Here is a 19395-nt window from a genome sequence, read left to right as displayed (position 1 = left end):
CGTTGTCGTATTAAGTCTTATTGGAAATGTCAAATTTCCAATGAGTCATCAGAGAAAAAAATTATTTCCGAGCGCATTGCCGTCAAAAATGGAATTAAATGCTCTCGAAAATAAAAGATATACTGTCGAAAATAAACTTATTTTGCTGTTTAATGGCCCCCTTTATTTTATTTAATAATATTATTTCATTCATTTTTTTATTTTTATTGTTGAAATATCTATATTAGAGAAGTGATGTAACAAAAGTAATAATAATATTCTAAATGTACTAAATGTAACTTCATTAATTCCAAAAATTCATAAAATCACATTCATCATTCAAAAATACAACAAAAAATTCAATTTTATAGTATCTTTTATGCAAAAAATATACCAAATGTATATATGATATTATCATATCTTGAATGTGTTCAATCATCCTCTAAAGCAACTTATTCAGTTTCTGAATTATTTGCCTCAACTTCATCATCCTCATACCCATCATCATCTTCTTTCGTCAAAACAATATCCTAGGTAAAAGAAAGAATTTTAATCACTATTATTACCGAAATGAAAATTGGTATAAAATATAATAAAGATGCTGAGACTAATGAGAAAAATAGTGAAATAAAAAAAACTCTATATAAATGCAGTCTGTTTCAAAAAAATCTAATAATTATTTCATCATCCACCTATATTATAAGCTTGTCCATAGTCACTTAAGTTCATTAACTAACAGAGCAATGACAAGTCACCAATCATTTTCCACGAGGACTCAAAACATAGAACGTACTCATTCACTTAATCTATTAATAAAATGAACTAAACAACCTATACCTTTTGAGATGATTCTTGTGCAGACTTTCCAAGAACGAGCTTTATCAATCTTTTCAACTTTTTGACTTCTTTCTCTAAGTCTTTTTACTTTCACTTCCAAATTAGTACATTGATGCTTGTTACCTCATTGACTTGGAGAACCATACACATCCTTGCCTTTGATGCCTGCTCCCCAACCAACAACATGACCATGTGTTGGTTCTCCTGTTACTTCTCAATATATTTTCCATTCATCGACCGACGCCTCGACCTATAACAGTTGATCTCATTGATTCCACTATTTCCTATAATAAATACATATATTTGTCTGAGTGCATATAGTAATGAAATCATGCAAAAAAAAAAAAAAAAGGAATATCCTGGAAATTTAATATCAAACACACATGCATTTCCTTTGCCTTGTTACTTGCCCATATTCCATTCTTCCTTACATGAAACATCTTGAATAAATCAAGTGGACTAAGTTCAATACCTATTTGTTGCTGCAATAAAGAATTGAAATTCAATAAGATCATAATAAATAAAAACCATTTTTGTTATAATCAGAGTCAAACATATTCTCTTACCATTTCTTTTCTATGCTTAGCCATTGGGATCGAACTTGTAGTATGAATAAGTTTGGACTTGGTTCGGTTCCTCTTGTTTATTGTGCTTGTTTTCTATATATAAGTTTAAAAAAAAAGCATAAAATCAACTTAGTTATTCTAAAACCGTCAAGAACAACTCATGTATAAAGCACATGAATAAGATTTATAAGTTCCTATTTCTATAATGATTCTAGCAAATATAATTCACTGATGAATTAAAACAACAGCAAAACTTAGGAAAGAAAAGCACAGAAAAATACTATGCCAAATTGCCAATAGTCATTATTGATACCTTCCACCCCTCATCCATCCATTTGTCAACCATTTGTCTCCATATTCTTGGAGGCACATTTTCAGGAGCATGTGCATAACGCTCTCCAACAGTTGGATACTTCTTAAAAATTCCCCTCCTCAGCTCTGACATCCAACTTGAAAAACGAATTTTTACATGAAGTTCTATGACATCTTTAAGCTCATGTTCTGTACATATATAAGAAAATTGTGCTTCCTTGAAACGAGCAAATAGCGTCTCAAATTCTTCCTTTGGATATTCAGAATATTTAATATATGGTCCATTGATGCTGCTGTTGAAGATGACACCAATTTCACGTACAACTTTCAGTGTTATGATCATTACAAATTTTGAGAAATATTAAGTAAATTTCAAGCCATTAAAACTAAAAGAATTAAATTACATACAAAACCAAAAACAATGCAACTTTATTTCCTTGCCTATTTGTATCAAACTAGTTACAATCAAACAATGCAACTTTATTTCCTTCTATATAAGAAAGCTCAACAATGTCTTTTATAAGTTCATAGTAAGATATATTTTCATTTTCATGTTCCCTTCTCACCAAAACTCCACAATTTTGAGTTGTACTTGTTTCATCACAATCCATAGTGTGAAACCTAAAACCATTAACATTACAGCATGGGTAACAAGTAATACGCCTGCCAGGACCATGGGCTAAAGAAAGCATTTCCCTGTCAACTTGTCCATCATTATAAAGCTTAATGATCTATATATAAAAGATAAAAAAAATTTATTAAAATGTAGTTAAATAAATGAAAATGATAAAAATACCTAAATGTTAGACATTGTATCTATCTTACCCTACATCTAAACCAATCAACAAATTCTTGTCCATGCACACTCTCCATGTTTTCAACACCTGAACTAACAAGTATGCTCTTGTGTTCCTTGTCAATATGAACAACTCATTTCAATATTACATTTTTTCCAGTCATGTTTAATTTCTACAAAGTAGCCATCGTTCTTGTAATGCATTTAATTAATTATCATAATGTCAACAAAGACATGTCTTTTTTGCTAGCGTCAACCCATCAGTTAGCTCTAGCAAACAATTCTATATGCACATGAGACCCCAAATGTTTGTTTCACTTCATCTCCCTCCAACTCCTCAAAATTAAAAAATATCAACATCCTTTAGAGTCCATACTTAGCATCACATAACATTAAAAATGGAAAAAAAAAATAATTAATGAAATCCAGCAAAAAAATCATTAAAAGTAATCCAAATCTAATAACAAACAATGAATTCTAAATAATTAGCATCACAAGTAAGAGCTCCAAAATAAAAATTAAAAAAAATGCAATAACATCATCGGACTTACAGGAAGCTACCATTTGGCCTAAAACAAAATCGGAAGCAGCAAAAACAAATTAAAAACAAAATTAGAAGCAGAGAGTGAGCGATTATGCAAGAGATGGTAACAATTACAAACTTAAGAAAAATAATTAGCCTTCAGACTCATCATCAATGATGGAAACTATAACCTAACCCTAAGTTAATTGAAGGAAAAAAAAGAGATGAAATCTAGTGCAAATAGAGAAAGAAACAGTGAAATAATTACCAAAGTGATTGGGCGAGCAATGGACAATGAAAAATTGAAAAGTGAGAGATGTGAGTGCTTGCGCTGCAATGATTGAAGAACTTTTCCCTTCTTTTTCTTTCTTTTTCGTTCTTTTTAACTTCGTTCTTTTTCGTTTTGTTCTTTTTCGTTTTCTTTTGAACTTTCCCCTTTTGTTTTTATTTTTTTCCTTTTGTTTATTTTTTCGTTTCTTCCGTATTTTCTTAGCTTTTTAATTGTATTTCATTCTTTTAGGTTTTTAATTTTACCAAGAGTAATTAAATTTATAAGAAAAAAAATTATTGGAAGTTATGGTTGTGGGCTTGTGGTTTTAGTACTCTACTCCAAAGACCGGGCCCGAAGTGTGTAAATTTTGGGGTGCTTCTAGTTAAGTCTAGCAGGATTTTCGAGAAAGTATTCATTATCACCAAGGGCAAACTGCCCTCGGAAATATTGATCATATTTTCATCCTTATCCGACGGCCATCTTACACCTTGGGAAAAAGTACTTATTATCAAAGGTATTTTACGCCTTCGGAAATATTTTGGTCGGTGATATAACTGTTTATTGTAGTGGAATAGGAAAAGATCTTTGTTCCTTTTGAAGTCAAGGATTAATCGAGCAAAATTTTGAGACAAATGTTAGCGCTGATATAGCAGGGACATTTAAATTTGAACGAACTTTGGTTTGTTGGGTGATTTTGAAGATGAAGAAGAAATAGGCTGCTGATCATTTTTTGGAATCCCATAGTAGTAATTCAAAGCCAATGGGCCTGTATTTAGTTTTGTACCGCGCCAATTTCTGAAATGTTCAGTTCAGTTTGTTGAAATTTTTATGGAACTATATTTGGAAACTTGTTTCTCATGTTACTGCTTGATTAACAAGCATGAGCTTTAAACCATATGCTGGATTCTTCATCATGGGCCCCATGATTGAATAACTTTCTAGTAGTAAGTTGGCCCAAAACACCCAAGTCCAGCTGTCAAACATGTATATGGTTCCAGTTTCTTGGTGGGTCATCATCGCACAGGCCCATTTAAGTTAAAACTAGGATAGTAGGAAATTGAAACACTAAGCCAAAATAACGCTTTAAAGAGCAAAATTTTAGAACCCAAAATTGTTGCATTTGATCTAAAAGCCTCTCCAGTGACTTGAAGCAAATCCGTATTGAGCATTAACCACTCTAGTGGGAAAAATTGTTACATTTTTTCTAGGCATGAAAATGGCTGTTTTGTGGAACTCTAAAACATCTTGAGAGTTTGTGTTTATAGAGATGTTTGAATCATCTTTCTGTACGAAGTGGGTGCGTAGTGCACTGATTTAAGTTTCTATTTTATAGAGTTTGTGGAACTCTAAAATATTATAATCTTCTTGCAAATAGCATAAAAAGTGGTGTAGTGGTTGATCTTGATGGTACCCGCTTAGTAAAAGACTGCAAATACTATGGCCAATGTGCTTTTCATTGAATGAAGTGATGCTTTTGAAAAGCACTTCAATATTAGGTGAATGTTGAGTCCATATAAATATATATTATATTGACGGAGATACGGACTTATGTTGAGCTCAAATAAGTTGATTCGGTTTTAGGCGAAGACACCTCCTCGGAAATGTATACTTTCTGGAGTTTGAGGAGCTAACTAACGAACCGAATAATTAAAGAGGTTCCATACCTGCTATAACCATGCCAGAGGTCCCAACCTAACTCAAAGATGTCCTAGATATGGGTATTAAATGTTTATTTTAAAAATTACTATAATTAAAAAATTTTATACTATTAATTATTTTGGGGTTATTCTAATATTCTCGTTGAGATTCCTCGTAATTTTTGTTAATATAATGAATATCTCATTGATTTAAAAATAAACTTTTTAGTAGTGCATCTGTGCATGTCAGTAAATTCTAAATTAAGATAATTCAAAAGACATCTAGATTATAAGAGAGGCCAATGAGGTTACTTTCTTAATTCACTTAGCAACCATATACTTAACTTGAAACTTGAAAGAAAAAATTGGGGTACCTTTTAGCATTTTTTCTCATTGCAAAACCATATGCATATTTTACTTTTACAAGCAAACAATCAAAATTGTTAGTGCAATGATTTGTCTGATAATACCCTTAAAATTGAATTATCCATAGAGTTATTTTTATTCAAATTGTTTTCAGGCTATAATAGTTAAATCAAGATGGTCAATGATTTTAAGATTTATTATGAGTGAATTGAAGCAAAGGACAAGTTAAAATAAAACAAAATGTCGTAAATATATATCACGATCGAATAAATCATGCTATAAAACATTAATGAAAGAAAACTAAGTTGAACAATTATTAATAAGTCGATCGATTGAATCAATTTTTTAATTTCAAATGGTAGCAATAAATAGAAGAAAGTCAAAAACTCAATGGCACGAGATGAATTCAAAGTAAAGTTGAAAAATATACATATATATGGCCTTAAGACAATAAATGGATTCAATGATACAAAATCTGGGATATTTAGTTAATTGCAAAATAGACCTACTTCATATGGTATTTTTAGAGATTATAGAAATTTCATGAATATAAGAAAACTTCTTTTTTTTAACCCTAATCAACGTGAAATGGAAAATGTGTCTGCGTTGTTAATGCGAAGTTGGAAAAAAAATTAAAAAATTAATTTTTTTTCCTTTTTTATTGTTTCCTATTGGGCTAGGTTTAATGATTTGAATATTACTGTGTTGTAAGTTTATTTGATTTGTTGTGATTTTTCTATAAAATAACTTAGAAGTTGGGTGTGCCATTTTACCATTTTTATATTACATCTCTATAAATATTAGGTGAAGAACAAAGTTCTTGCATACAATTTTTTTAGAATTTTTTTTCCCACTCAAAGAAACATCCTGCATAATCTTTTTCTTACAGCAAATGGAGAAAGTCTCGTTTAAACTAACTTTCTTGGTCGTCCTCATGATCGTTGCATTTGGTTAGTCAATGTCCCAAATATCTCTCTCTCTCTTTGTATATTTTTTTACTAATTACTAACACATTTCGCTTTTTATTTCATTTCTCTATAATCATGAATTATTGATCTCAATTTGCAGGCACCACAATCTTTGAGTTACCAAGTGCTGAAGCCTACACTGGAGGGTTACCAATTCGTTGCACCCAAGATTCTGATTGTGTGAGGAATTGTCCATCTAAAAATGGATTTTGTTGTAAAGATGAAAACAAACAAATTTGTCCTAAAGGTTTTTGTTTTTGTACCCCCACCTAAATCATTATAAGCCGTGATTTATGAGTGTATCACGAGTATAACAAGAAATAAAGTTCTATAACAACTATAATAATAATAAAAATTTAATTTACAATAGAGGCACTTTCGCATTATTCCTTCATGTCAATTTTTTGAAAAGTATTGACATATAGCTGATTAAAAATTGACATATAGCTGATCAAAAATATTGTAAAAGCATGCTTAATTATAAGCCGACGAACAAATGAAAAATCATCGTGTATATGTATATGTATATATATATATATTGTTTGAAAAGTTAATTTTTTTATCTTTTATTTGAACTAAAGATAATTCGTTCAAATCCCAAGACCAACGTGGTTCTAATATATAGCTGATTAAAAATTGAAAAACAAGTTATTTTATGAGAGAGAAGAAATATATATTTTATATATATATTGTTTGACAAGTTAATTTGTTATCTTTTATTTGAACTAAAGAGTTATATAGCTGCTCAACTCATCCTAATAGATATGTATATAAGAGAGAAATGGTAAAGCTTGTGACTCTCACATTTTTCTTGCTTTAAATTGCAAGTTGCGATTCTAAATACCAACGTCCCCATTTTATCCATTCATTATCTAAATTTAATATGTAAATCAACAATCTAATTTATTTTCTTCTTCATCTGTTTAGTTTAACTAAACTTTAAAACTGAATGTCGCTAAAACAATAAATAATAAATAAATAAACTCTAAAAGTGAATGCAAAGTAGTGAATTTGTTGGATTCGTGCTTGGGTCAATCATTTTTGTTTATTTTAAGATAAATGATTTTTTTTTAATTTAGTTAATTAAAAATTTAAACAATAGTCAAGGCAATCAATATTTTGATTGAGATTTTCAGATATTCTAAATAATAAATTAGGAAAAAATTTATATTAAATCTCAACTAATTTTAAATTAATTTTTAAAAAAATTATATTGAATTGAACTCTATATGGTTCAGGACGAGATTCCCAATCCCAATAAAAATTTGGATAATTCTACTAACTTAAAGGTAATATTCTAAATTATATAAATTAAAAAGTGGCATAATTGTGATTATTTTGAACGAATTGGGTAATAAAACAAATAAAAGAAGGCATTAAATTCAAAAGACAAGACATGACACATGAGCTTGATAAATAAAAGGGCAATATTCACTAGCCACCTGTATGATACGAAGGAATTTGGAGTTAAGGGTAGAAAGGAATAAGACAAAGTGGGAACTGTTGGTGATAAAGCTACTTGCCTTTATTGAATTCATTCAGGCTATAAATATAGCCATACATGGAAGAGAAAATAACAACAAAGCTGGAAAATAGGAAATGCTGCAGAATAGGCAACAGAATAGCAACAGAATAGCACCACTCTACTACCCAAGACTTATTCAATAACCGACTCAATAATTAATGACTGAACAAACAAACTAGACTAAGTCTTCCATCTTGCCAGTAGGCCCACTATCACTTTCCATCTTGTTGCCACTACTAGCACGTGTATGCACATATCACTGTATTTTATGCTTTTTCAAAAATTTAAAAGACTAGAATCCACCACACATCAAGGGAAAATGATCCTCTCCTAGGGATTGTCTTGCCATTGAGTACTGTATTTATGATAGTACTCATTGTGTTGATCTAGAGATATGGAAAGAGAGGAAAACGAATACCAAAGTCCAAATGATACTAATATGCCACTAGTAGCAACTTGGAGAAAGTTTTCGTACCTAGAACTTTTTCTAGCTACAACGGATTTAATTAAAACAATCTAATCGGCAAAGGAGGTTTTGGCTCTATTTACAAGACACGAATTCAAGATGGGATGGAGGTTGTAGTAAAGGTTTTTAACTTGCAATATGGAGGAGCATTTAAGAACCTTAATGTTGAATGCAATATGATGAAAAGTATTCACCATCAAAACCTTATCAAAATCATTAGTAGTTGTTCAAATGATGATTTTAAGGCATTGGTATTAGAATACATGCCTCATGGAAATCTGGGTAAGTGTTTGTATACAAGCAACTACATTTTGGATATTTTTCAAAGATTAAACATAATGATAGATGTTGCATCAGCTGTGGTATATCTACACTTTGGTCATTCAACACCTATAATTCATTGTGATTTAAAGTCGAGTAATGTTTTGCTAGATAATAATATGGTTGCTCATTTGAGTGATTTTGGCATGGCAAAGCTCTTACTCAGAGAAGATTAATCATTGACTCAAACACAAACACTTGCCACCACCGAGTTTGTTCTACATTAATTTTTTTATTTCTTTAATACTTTATGATATGTTATTTATTTTTACGATCTTCATTTGAGCATGCTATTGTTAATTATTTTATCTTACTAGTAATTGTTGAAATCCATAGAGTATGGAAGAGAAGGATAGGCATCCACAAATGGGGATGTTTACAGCTTTGGGATAATGATAATGGAAACATTCAATGGGAAGAAACCCACAGATGAAATTTTTAATGGAAAAATGACATTAAAGCGTTGGGTTAATGATATGCTACCCAATTCAATTATGGAAGGTGTTGGTGCAAAATTGCTAAGTTCATGTCATTTGTCTTCAATTTCGCTATAGTGCGTTACTGTGGAATCACCAAAGTAGAGAATCAATGAAAAGGAAATTGTAACAAGACTCTTAAAAGCAGAGAATCAACTCGTTGTAATGAATACCGTGACTATATAAAAAATATAAATAGGTTGAACGTTAAAAACTATAGTCATGAATTTGATTTTAAGACTTATGATTAACTTTCACATGAACTTGTTCATTGTTTAAAAAAATTTATGTAATCATGTACAAGTCTCATTAATTTTATAATAGAAAATACAATTAAAATATAAAAAAATATGAACTTATTAAATCAAAATTTTGATATTGAGAGAACTCAAACTAGTTGAGACAGTAAATTGTGGTGGTAATATGATACTAATAGCTTATGTATTTTAGTGTATGAAAAAAAATAAGAAATAATGATCTTTTTGTTAAATTATTAATATTACAATAGAAACTTTGAGCAATTGTGGTGGCTTATTTTAAGCTACTTATGAAGAGTAAATCTCAACTTGTTTTTAAAAACTGCAGTAAAATAAAAAAATTATAAAATAAATAATTTTTATAAAATTTATTAAATATTATTTTTATAAAGAATTATGAAATAAGAAATTTATTAAATTTCTACTTTAATCCCAAATGATACTTAAGTGTCCCACCATATTATGATTAGTCAATGTCTTGCTGTCTTCGCTTTCATTGACTTTTGTCTTTTCTTTCATTGACTTCGCAACACGTAATTTCTGAGTTGGGTTGACTGTTGACAAAAATGTTATAACCCATGAAGCACGCACAATTAACGAGTGCCCCTAACAAATAAAATTCAAGCCAAGGAATTTTGTTGGACTTATCGGCACCTGTGAATCCTCGAAGCATCAAACGAATAGCAAAAACATTTCAACGTTTGTTGTCACGTGGAGAGGAATCTTCTCTCGCTTTAATTTCTCTCCTCTATTTTCTGATTTTAGGTTTCATCATAAATACTTAGAAGCACTTGCGAGTGTCACTCCATCATAAATACTTAATTAGTCATTACCCGATTGTCTTCTGTTACATTGGCTTTGCAATTCATGACTTTTGAGTCAAGCTAAGGATAAGGATGGCAACTGGATCGCTCTATAATGGATATCCACAATATCCATCTAATTGGATCGGATAATATCCATCTAAAAATTTTTGAATTTTGAAATGAATATTTTAAAATTATATCCAGATGGATATGGATAATTATTTTTATCCAATGGATATCCGTTTAACCCAACATAAGTTTAAAAAATTTTAATTTTATAAAATAAAAAATAAAAAATATAATAGACAAACAATTGTAAAAATATTATATTAACTAGTGAAAATTTTAAATTCCTCTCATATTAAAAACTAAAGTTTTCAAAATTATCTTTTAATTTTTTAACTTATTTAATACTATTAATAATTATTATTTTATTTTATTAATTTAATATTATAAATGGACATCCACCGGAAAGTCGCCGGACCACCACCGGACCTCGCCGGAATGTCGCCGGACCTCCGCCGGGATTCGCCGGAAAGTTGCCGGACCGCCGCCACCGACCACCGGACCACCATTTTATTATATATATATTATTAGTAATATAAATAGTTTAATAACCAAATTTAATTAATATTGGAATTTTAACTATTTTATATTATTATTTTTATATAAGAAAAATAAAATATATATGGATATCCATGGATCTCCATAGTTATATGGATAAAATCCATATCCATATCCAATATTAAATACTGGATATGGATATGGATATATCCATTATGGATAATTATGGATTTGTGTTTATCCATCCATAATTGGATATTTGCCATCCCTAGCTAAGGATCGACAAAAATGTTATAACCCATAAAGCACGCATAAACACTATTCAATAGCCCGCTAATTTATTCTTCTTGAAAGAGAATACGAAAAATATCCGAGAGAGAATGGGACTGTGCAATTAAATTTAAATTCCAAGTGGGTGGTCCCACTCCCACCGTCACTATCTCTTATACGTATCAAATTTAAATTTGAAAATAGGAATATCTCAGCACGTCTCTGTGATAACGTTTTAATTCTCATGACCTCTTTTAATAGATAAGTCTTGGGTGTCAAAATTTTGAAACATTCAACTTTTATGATTTTTTATCAAGTAAATGCTTGTTTAGTTTTTATATTTTGATTTAAATACTCATTTAATTCTTATATTTTAAAAAGTACTTCAATATACTATTATTATTAAATATATTATATTATTATCTTTACTTTTTCTTTACCTTTATAATGGTACCCTATCAACAATATTCTCAATATTAATTAATTTATCTAAAAAAATTTAATTGCAAGTTAACTAATTATTAATTACCAAATTAATCAATAAATATCAGTATGAAAGAAATAATATTTTTTGTACTTTAACTAGAATATGACAAATAACTATTTTTAAATAAATTAATATCAACTAACTGAAAGTAATATTTAATATCATTACAATAATCTTACTAATAATTGTATACAAAAATTTAATTTATCAAATTAATCCTAAAAGTAAAATAATAACATAAAAATTTCTTTAATTTTTATTTTTTTAGGCTAATTTGATGAATTAAATTTTTTCATTAATATCTCCAAGATTGTTATTGTAAGGTATTACCATTAAAACGAAAATATTAAAGGCTGGAACCTAATATATTTAATAAGAGAAGTATTTTGAAGTATTTTTCAATATATAAAAATTAAATAAACTCCTAAATTAAAATATAAGAACTAAACCATATAAACAAAGCTCTTGCCATTGAACAACGTTTTCATTAAATCCGATGGCTGAATCCCAAAAGTTGAAAGTTTTGATTGGATCCACATAATAAGAAGAGAGTAAAATTAATCTGTATGTATGAATAAACTATTATGTTTTGAAAATTTTCGCAAATAAAAGTAATATAAACATTATTATTATTTTTTTTGAAAACGAGTTTTCTTTCTTTTGCTCTTGCATTTGGTCTGTATTTCATCATCGTTCAATCTCAATCTCTTGCAAGTTTATTATTAGTTACGAAATTCTGTAGGATTGCATGCACATGGCGCCTTTGTAAACATTTATTTTTTCAGGAGAAAATTTTAAAAATTTAGTTCTGTCATCATCCCTAATAAAAGTGAAATGAAAATAGTGCTAATTGTAACCCATAAAGCACACATAATTAACAGGCCACTAACTTCTTCTTCTTAAAAGAGAATTATATATTGCTCAAAGAGAATTTCCATATTAGCCAATCATAGGTGATAAAAATTTCCAATTTCCACATGAGATATTCATAATTTGGAGGAAAAAAAAAACCAATTCAAGTTAAAGATCAGAAATGAGTGTCCCTCACAAATACAATTGAAGCCACATATTTTTTCCTTTTTGGTTATATTTTTATTGGCACTTGTAAATCCTTGAATGATCATACCAATAGCAAAAACACTCAAACATCTATTGTTCCATTGATATTCCTTCAATGAATATGAATACTTATATAAAAATAATAATTGGTTTCATTGTCTCTTCTTTCATTGACTTAGGCAATTTGTCGTCAACTTATGATGTCCTCATTGACCCGTGAAGAACTTTATTACCCAACGCCAATACTTTGATGAAAGTGACACCACCGGTTCGTAAATTATCTCAAATTCAGAAAAAAAACATATAGAAATATAATTTTTTTTTCTAGGAGCATTATATGTCCTGTTACTATATATGGAGAATAATTTTTTTTTTTTAATGAGTAGAGCTATTTTGCGATAAATTAATAGGATGATTATAAAGGAAAACAAAACTTACTGCAATCATCCTGAGTGTGGACCTGAAGGACTGGCTGGGTCCACATAAAATTTTGCACCTTTCAACAAGTTATGAGCATAGCCTTTTCACTCCTCTATTTTCTTTCTTGCTGCTTCTTCGAAATTTCGGTTTCATTATATATACTTGGAAGCTGCTATAATTGTTCTTGCATTATCAATCCAATTAAGCACACACTTACAATCTAAATATTCTAGTCTCATGGAAAGAATTCCTTCTGCCCGGATGATGATCAGATTTCTCTTACTCCATTGCTTGATTCTTTCCTTCATGATTGCATCAGCCAACACTACAAGTATTACCACAGACCAACAAGCCCTTCTTTCCCTGAAAGGTCATGTAACTGATGATCCAGCCAATTTCTTGGCTAGAAATTGGAACACAAGTAACTCTGTCTGTAATTGGACGGGCGTCACTTGTGATGTCCGTACTCATAGAGTCACAGCCTTGAATATATCTGGGTTAAATCTCACAGGCACTATCCCTTCTGAACTTGGGAATCTCTCGTCTCTTCAGACACTTGATCTCAGTTTTAATTGGTTTTCGGGTTCCATTCCCGCCTCTATCTTCAACATGTCTTCTTTACTTTCTATTCGTTTTACAAACAATACACTATTTGGCGAACTCCCACCAAATTTTTGCAATCACCTTTCCAATTTGGAATCCCTATTTCTTAAAAATAACATGTTTCATGGCAAGATACCATCCACTTTATCAAACTGCAAACGGCTGCGAAACATATCTTTATCGCTTGATGATTTTTCTGGGACCATACCAAAAGAAATTGGCAACGTGACAAAGCTTATCCGGTTATATCTTCGAGGGAACCAACTCCAAGGTATGATCAATGAGTTTAATTAATTGATGAAAATTAATAATGTCTCACTTTTATTAATCCTGTCAGCCTATAATTCTTTAATTCTATGAGTAAATTTATTTTTTTATTCTCTTTAGGCAAACACTTTTTATTTTTTTATTCTCTTTAGGCAAACACTTTTTTTTTTAATCTCCTTTTTTTATTCTTGAGTGCCGGTTAATAAGTTAAAATAGTTAACGCATATGTTACTCGAGCCATTCCTTCATCAATCTTGACAGGTAGTCTTTATCGCTCAATGATTTTTTAGGAGAAATTCCAGAGGAGCTGGGGAATCTTGCAGAATTAGAGATGTTATGGCTACAAAATAATTTCTTAACTCGAGCCATTCCTTCATCAATCTTCAATCTTTCTTCTCTATCGAATTTGGATTTGTCAGTTAATAACTTGACAGGTAGTCTTTGCTAATAATATGCATTTGTGACATCAACATAAAATATTTGACATGCCATCGCTAACAAATGATTTCTTAGGAGGCATCATTCCTTCTCTACTTGGGAATCAATCTTCACTTCAAACGCTTTATCTTAGCTACAACCAGCTCTCCGGTCCAATCCCTTCCTTCATCTTATGCAAGTTTTCTTTACTAGATAATATTCGTTTTTAATATAATATATTATTTGGTGAACTCCCAGGTGAACTCCCGGCAAATATTTGCAACAACCTTCCTTTTCTGGAAATCCTCTTTCTAGACGAAAACGACTTTGACGGAAAAATCCCATCGACTTTATCAAGGTGCAAACATCTACAAACATTATCTTTGTCGATCAATGACTTCTCGGGAGACATACCGAAAGAAATCGGCAATTCCACCAAGCTTAAGTATTTATATCTTGACCAAAACAGACTCCAAGGTATGTGTGATTTATATTCATGTCATTTTTCTAGTTATCACTCCTAGTATTTTACCTGGACCACGGTGCGCTTGTTCCTAGAATAGCAGGTGTTTATTTGCTTGAAAATCAATTTTGTTTAAGCATTTTAATTGGAAACCTTATAATAAATGCTGACAGTAACTTTGAATAAGCAGAAAATTATAATAGATAAAGGGATTGGATCCTCTCATATTCTAATCTTTCTAAAATTTTGTACAAGATCATGACACATGTTGTTTAAGCATTTTAGTGAGTCTATGATTTAAATTCTTTTAGACTTTCCTTATTAAAATTAAAACACATCGTTTCATTGCCTAATTAAAAATCTAAGGCTAACAATTCTAAGATTAAAGAACGTCTAACAAGCATGAACCTTCTATTTCTTTCACTTTGTTAGTTTTTCTCTTTCTCTTTTCTATTGCATTTTCTTTTATTTTGTGATCACTCGACAAATTTTGATAACCTATCAAGCAAATTAGATGTTTTTCTTTACTTTCTTTTTTTGTTCATATTTTTAATTGCCTTTCTAGGGTCCAAAATCAGATGGAGAATTTGAATGATGGAACAATATCTATAAGTGTGAAAAGTAAAATTATTTTCACAGATTGCAAATAGAAATTGTGTTCAATTGATATTGTCTACTTCATCTGTCAATAGTTATTGCAGAATACCATGACAGTAGCGCATCCAATTTTAATCTAATTCCATGACGTAAGTTTGTAAAAGAATTAAGAATTAATTGGCAATGTTTCTTCTTTGCTTATGTTTATACAAAAAGTTCAAAAGTTAGTGATACAATAAGTGGTAGGGAAGAAGAAGTAAAAAACAAGCAACAGTTTGTGATAATGGCAGTTAAGTTCAGACGTTTATTTAGGCATAAAAAAAGTGATTTTATTTTGTAAAGGAAAGTCTAAAATAGATTAATTGTTTTTTAAATCATGAAATCAATATTCTTCCACCATGATATCAATTCCTATATTCACTGTAGTAGCACCTAGAAAAATAAAGTAAAAATTTAGTTTGAAAAAAATTCTTATGTTCATACAAATATTATATTAGTAATTCAAATTAATATTAAGATGAGTAGTTTTTTTTTAATTTAATAATGACATGAATACTGAAATTATTAATATTTATATTTAATTAATAAGAATAAAATTTGATAATTTATTAACATTTTATCTATGTATAATAATTAATCTTAAACTCATATTTACTAATTTTAATTACGAATACTCATTTCATGATATAAAAGTGTATAATTTATTATTAAAAATAAATTTGAATTATTTTTTGTTTCAAAATACAGGTGAGATACCACATGAAATCGGTAATCTCCATAATCTAGAATGGATGGCATTTAGTTTTAACAAATTAGTTGGTGTTGTCCCAACTACAATCTTCAATGTGTCAACACTCAAATCACTTCATCTTCAGAGTAACTCACTCTCGGGAAGACTTCCATCAAGCGCAGACGTCCGACTTCCAAATCTTGAAGAGCTTTACTTGTGGGGTAATAATTTTAATGGCACAATTCCTAATTTCATTTTCAATGCTTCTAAGCTCTCCAGACTAGAGTTGGAAATAAACTCCTTCTCCGGTTTCATTCCAAACACATTTGGCAACTTAAGAAACCTTAAGCGGCTTGGATTAAATGATAACTATTTGACATCTTCGACTCCAGAATTGAGCTTTCTATCCTCGTTGTCAAATTGCAAGTATTTAAAGTATTTTAGCTTCTCTGATAATCCACTAGATGGCATTCTTCCAAGGGCTATAGGCAATCTTTCTCAATCTATTGAAGAGTTTTGGATAGTTAGTTGCAACATTAGTGGCGGCATTCCTGAAGAGATCAGCAACTTGACCAACTTGATAGCAATTTATTTAGGTGGAAACAAATTAAATGGAACAATTCCGATTACTCTCGGCAAATTACAAAAGCTTCAATTATTGAGTTTTGAAGATAATCATTTGGAAGGATCAATCCCAGATGATCTTTGTCATTTAGCTGCACTATTTCAATTGGACTTGGGCGGTAATATGCTTTCTGGGTTCATCCCCGCATGCTTTGGCAATCTCACCAATCTAAAGAAACTCAATTTGGGCTCCAATCAGTTAACTTCTACTTCTTCAACATTATGGAACCTTAAGTACATATTATACCTTAACTTGTCTTCAAATTCTTTTACTGGCCCACTCCCACTAGGGATTGGAAATTTGAAGGTTTTGGTACAAATAGATTTGTCGATGAATAATTTTTCAGGTGCTATCCCAACAACAATTGGAGGCCTAAAAGATCTACAAAGTCTCTTTTTAGAATGTAATAGATTACAAGGCTTAATTCCTGATTCCATTGGTGGTTTGATAAACTTGAAATCCTTAGATTTATCCAATAATAATCTCTCTGGAGCTATTCCTACATCTTTAGAGAAACTTGTAGATCTCCAATATATAAATGTTTCTTTCAATAAGCTAGAAGGAGAGATTCCTAGAGAGGGACCTTTCAAAAATTTCTCAGCGAAATCATTCAAGGGAAATGAATTATTGTGTGGTATGCCCAATTTGCAAGTCCCACCATGCAGAACTAGAATCCACCACAAATCAAGGAAGAATGATCTTCTCATAGGGATCGTCTTGCCATTGAGTACTATATTTATGATGGTAGTGATTTTGTTGATCTTAAGATATCGAAAGAGAGGGAAGTCACTACCAAATGATGCTAATCTGCCAGCAGTAGCAAATCAGAGAAGGTTTACATACCTAGAACTTTTTCAGGCTACAAACGAATTTAGTGCAAACAATCTAATCGGTAGAGGAGGTATTGGCTCTGTTTACAAGGCAAGAATTCAGGATGGGATGGAGGTTGCAGTGAAGGTTTTTAACCTACAATATAGAGAAGCATTTAAGAGTTTTGATATTGAATGTGACATGATGAAACGTATTCGCCATCGAAATCTTATAAAAATCATTAGCAGTTGTTCAAATGATGATTTTAAGGCGTTGGTATTAGAATACATGCCTCATGGAAGTCTAGAGAAGTGTTTGTATTCGAGCACCAACATTTTGGACATTTTTCAAAGATTGAACATAATGATAGATGTTGCATCAGCTTTGGAATATATGCACTTTGGTTATTCAGTCCCAATAATTCACTGTGACTTAAAGCCCAGCAATGTATTGTTAGATGATAATATGGTTGCTCATTTAAGTGATTTTGGCATGGCAAAGCCCTTAGTCAAAGAAGATCAATCTTTGACTCAAACACAAACACTTGCCACCATAGGCTATATGGCTCCAGGTTCGTTACATAATAAATAGTTTTTATTTCCTTAATACTTTCTGATATGTTTTTTATTTATTTTGATCTTCATTTGCGCATACTATTATAAATTATATTATCTTACTATGTAACTGTTGCAATTCATAGAGTACGGAAGAGAAGGACGAGTATCTACAAATGGGGATGTTTACAGCTTTGGAATTATGTTAATAGAAACATTTACTCGGAAGAAACCCACAGATGAAATTTTTTCTGGAGAAATGACATTAAAGCGTTGGGTTAATGACTTGCTACCCATTTCAGTTATGGAAGTTGTTGATGCAAATCTATTAAGTCAGGAGGACAAACATTTTATGACTAAAGAACAATGTGTGTCATTTGTCTTTAATTTAGCTATGAAGTGTACTGTAGAATCACCATGGGAGAGAATCAATGTAAAAGAAATTGTAAGAAGACTCTTACAAATTAGAGATTCATTGCTTAAAAACGTTGAGGGTAGACGCATGTGACACTCAAATTGATTTTCTTTTCTTTCACTGGTAATGATTTATAATCTTTGCAATGAATAGCTCCAATAATTGTGTGTATGGGTATTGTCTAACTTTTAATTTGTGCCAATGTTAGGTCTGCTTTCCTTGGTTGCTGTGCCCGCTTGTATCCTACCTTCTCTCACTTTTAAATATTCCTTCATTCCAAATTAGCTATGATTCGGAAGGGAACAGATTTGACACTTGGTCAGTTTGCTGCATCTTATTCAACTTCTAAGGTGATTTGTTATTGTGCAATTTAAGCCCCTTTAATTTTCCTTAGAGATTTATGCCATTTGTTTAGGTTTAATTATATTTATATTTTTTCTATAGGGAAAATCTAGACTTTCATTTGTTATAATCAGGTCAGTGTGATTTAATTATTGTTCTTTTGCTTCATGTGTGAAAAACTATGAATATTTTGTCGGATTTAGAACGATTGAAAATTTCAGTGCATTTAGTTTTATACCCATCAGTTTATGCATACATCGCATTCCATGAAAACCAAAGCTGGTAGATTGAGAAATGGACCTTATTATATGTCAGATGACCTAAATACTTTGCTCAAACTAGGGAAGCTATTTACAATTCCTTTTAAAATGATATTCTTAGTTGCGCATAAAATTAGAAAAGAACATATATTACACTGAACTCACAGATGAAATTTTTTCAGGAGAAAATGAGATTAAAGTATTGGGTTAATGATTCGCTACTGATTTCAGTTACGACAGTTGTTGATGCAAATCTACTAACTTGGGAAGACAAACATTTTATGACCAAAGAGTAACGTGTGTCATTTGTCTTCAATTTAGCTATAGAGTGTATTGTAGAATCACCAAAGCAGAGAATCAATGCAAAGGAAATTGTACTGGGTTTCTTAAAATTTAGATGCTCGTT

The 19395-nt window shown here is 30.6% G+C and overlaps 2 protein-coding genes across 7 annotated transcripts in view; one reads left to right on the top strand and one right to left on the bottom strand.

The window, feature by feature from the left end:
* Nucleotides 1–19395, top strand: part of LOC102611469 (LRR receptor-like serine/threonine-protein kinase FLS2) — a 145306-nt gene that overhangs the window by 32254 nt on the left and 93657 nt on the right. Inside the window, exon 7 of the mRNA XM_052431602.1 lies at nucleotides 14067–14210. Within this exon, the coding sequence (XP_052287562.1) occupies nucleotides 14067–14210 (144 nt within the window). The remainder of the gene's footprint in view (nucleotides 1–14066; nucleotides 14211–19395) is intronic.
* On the bottom strand, nucleotides 253–3484 carry LOC102629497 (uncharacterized). Of its 6 annotated transcripts, none has more exons than XR_008050697.1 (6): nucleotides 3282–3484; nucleotides 1696–2425; nucleotides 1383–1475; nucleotides 1200–1298; nucleotides 817–1100; nucleotides 253–509 (listed from the first exon to the last, which is right to left on the bottom strand). XR_008050697.1 is itself a non-coding variant. In XM_052431614.1 (4 exons), the coding sequence occupies exons 1-4, from the start codon at nucleotides 2035–2037 to the stop codon at nucleotides 1047–1049; spliced, it is 588 nt and encodes a 195-aa protein (XP_052287574.1). In that variant the 5' UTR covers nucleotides 2038–3275; the 3' UTR covers nucleotides 603–1046. The 6 variants fall into 6 exon arrangements, 1 of the variants encoding a protein (XP_052287574.1); XR_008050699.1 differs by having other exon boundaries at nucleotides 1696–1987; nucleotides 3282–3480; XR_008050700.1 differs by lacking the exon at nucleotides 1696–2425 and having other exon boundaries at nucleotides 3282–3478.

Source organism: Citrus sinensis, chromosome 7 (genome assembly GCF_022201045.2).
Source record: "Citrus sinensis cultivar Valencia sweet orange chromosome 7, DVS_A1.0, whole genome shotgun sequence".
In the NCBI taxonomy this organism is placed as follows: Eukaryota; Viridiplantae; Streptophyta; class Magnoliopsida; order Sapindales; family Rutaceae; genus Citrus; species Citrus sinensis.
The sequence above is the reverse complement of the archived record's forward strand: the minus strand, read 5'-3'. Positions and strand labels throughout refer to the sequence as shown.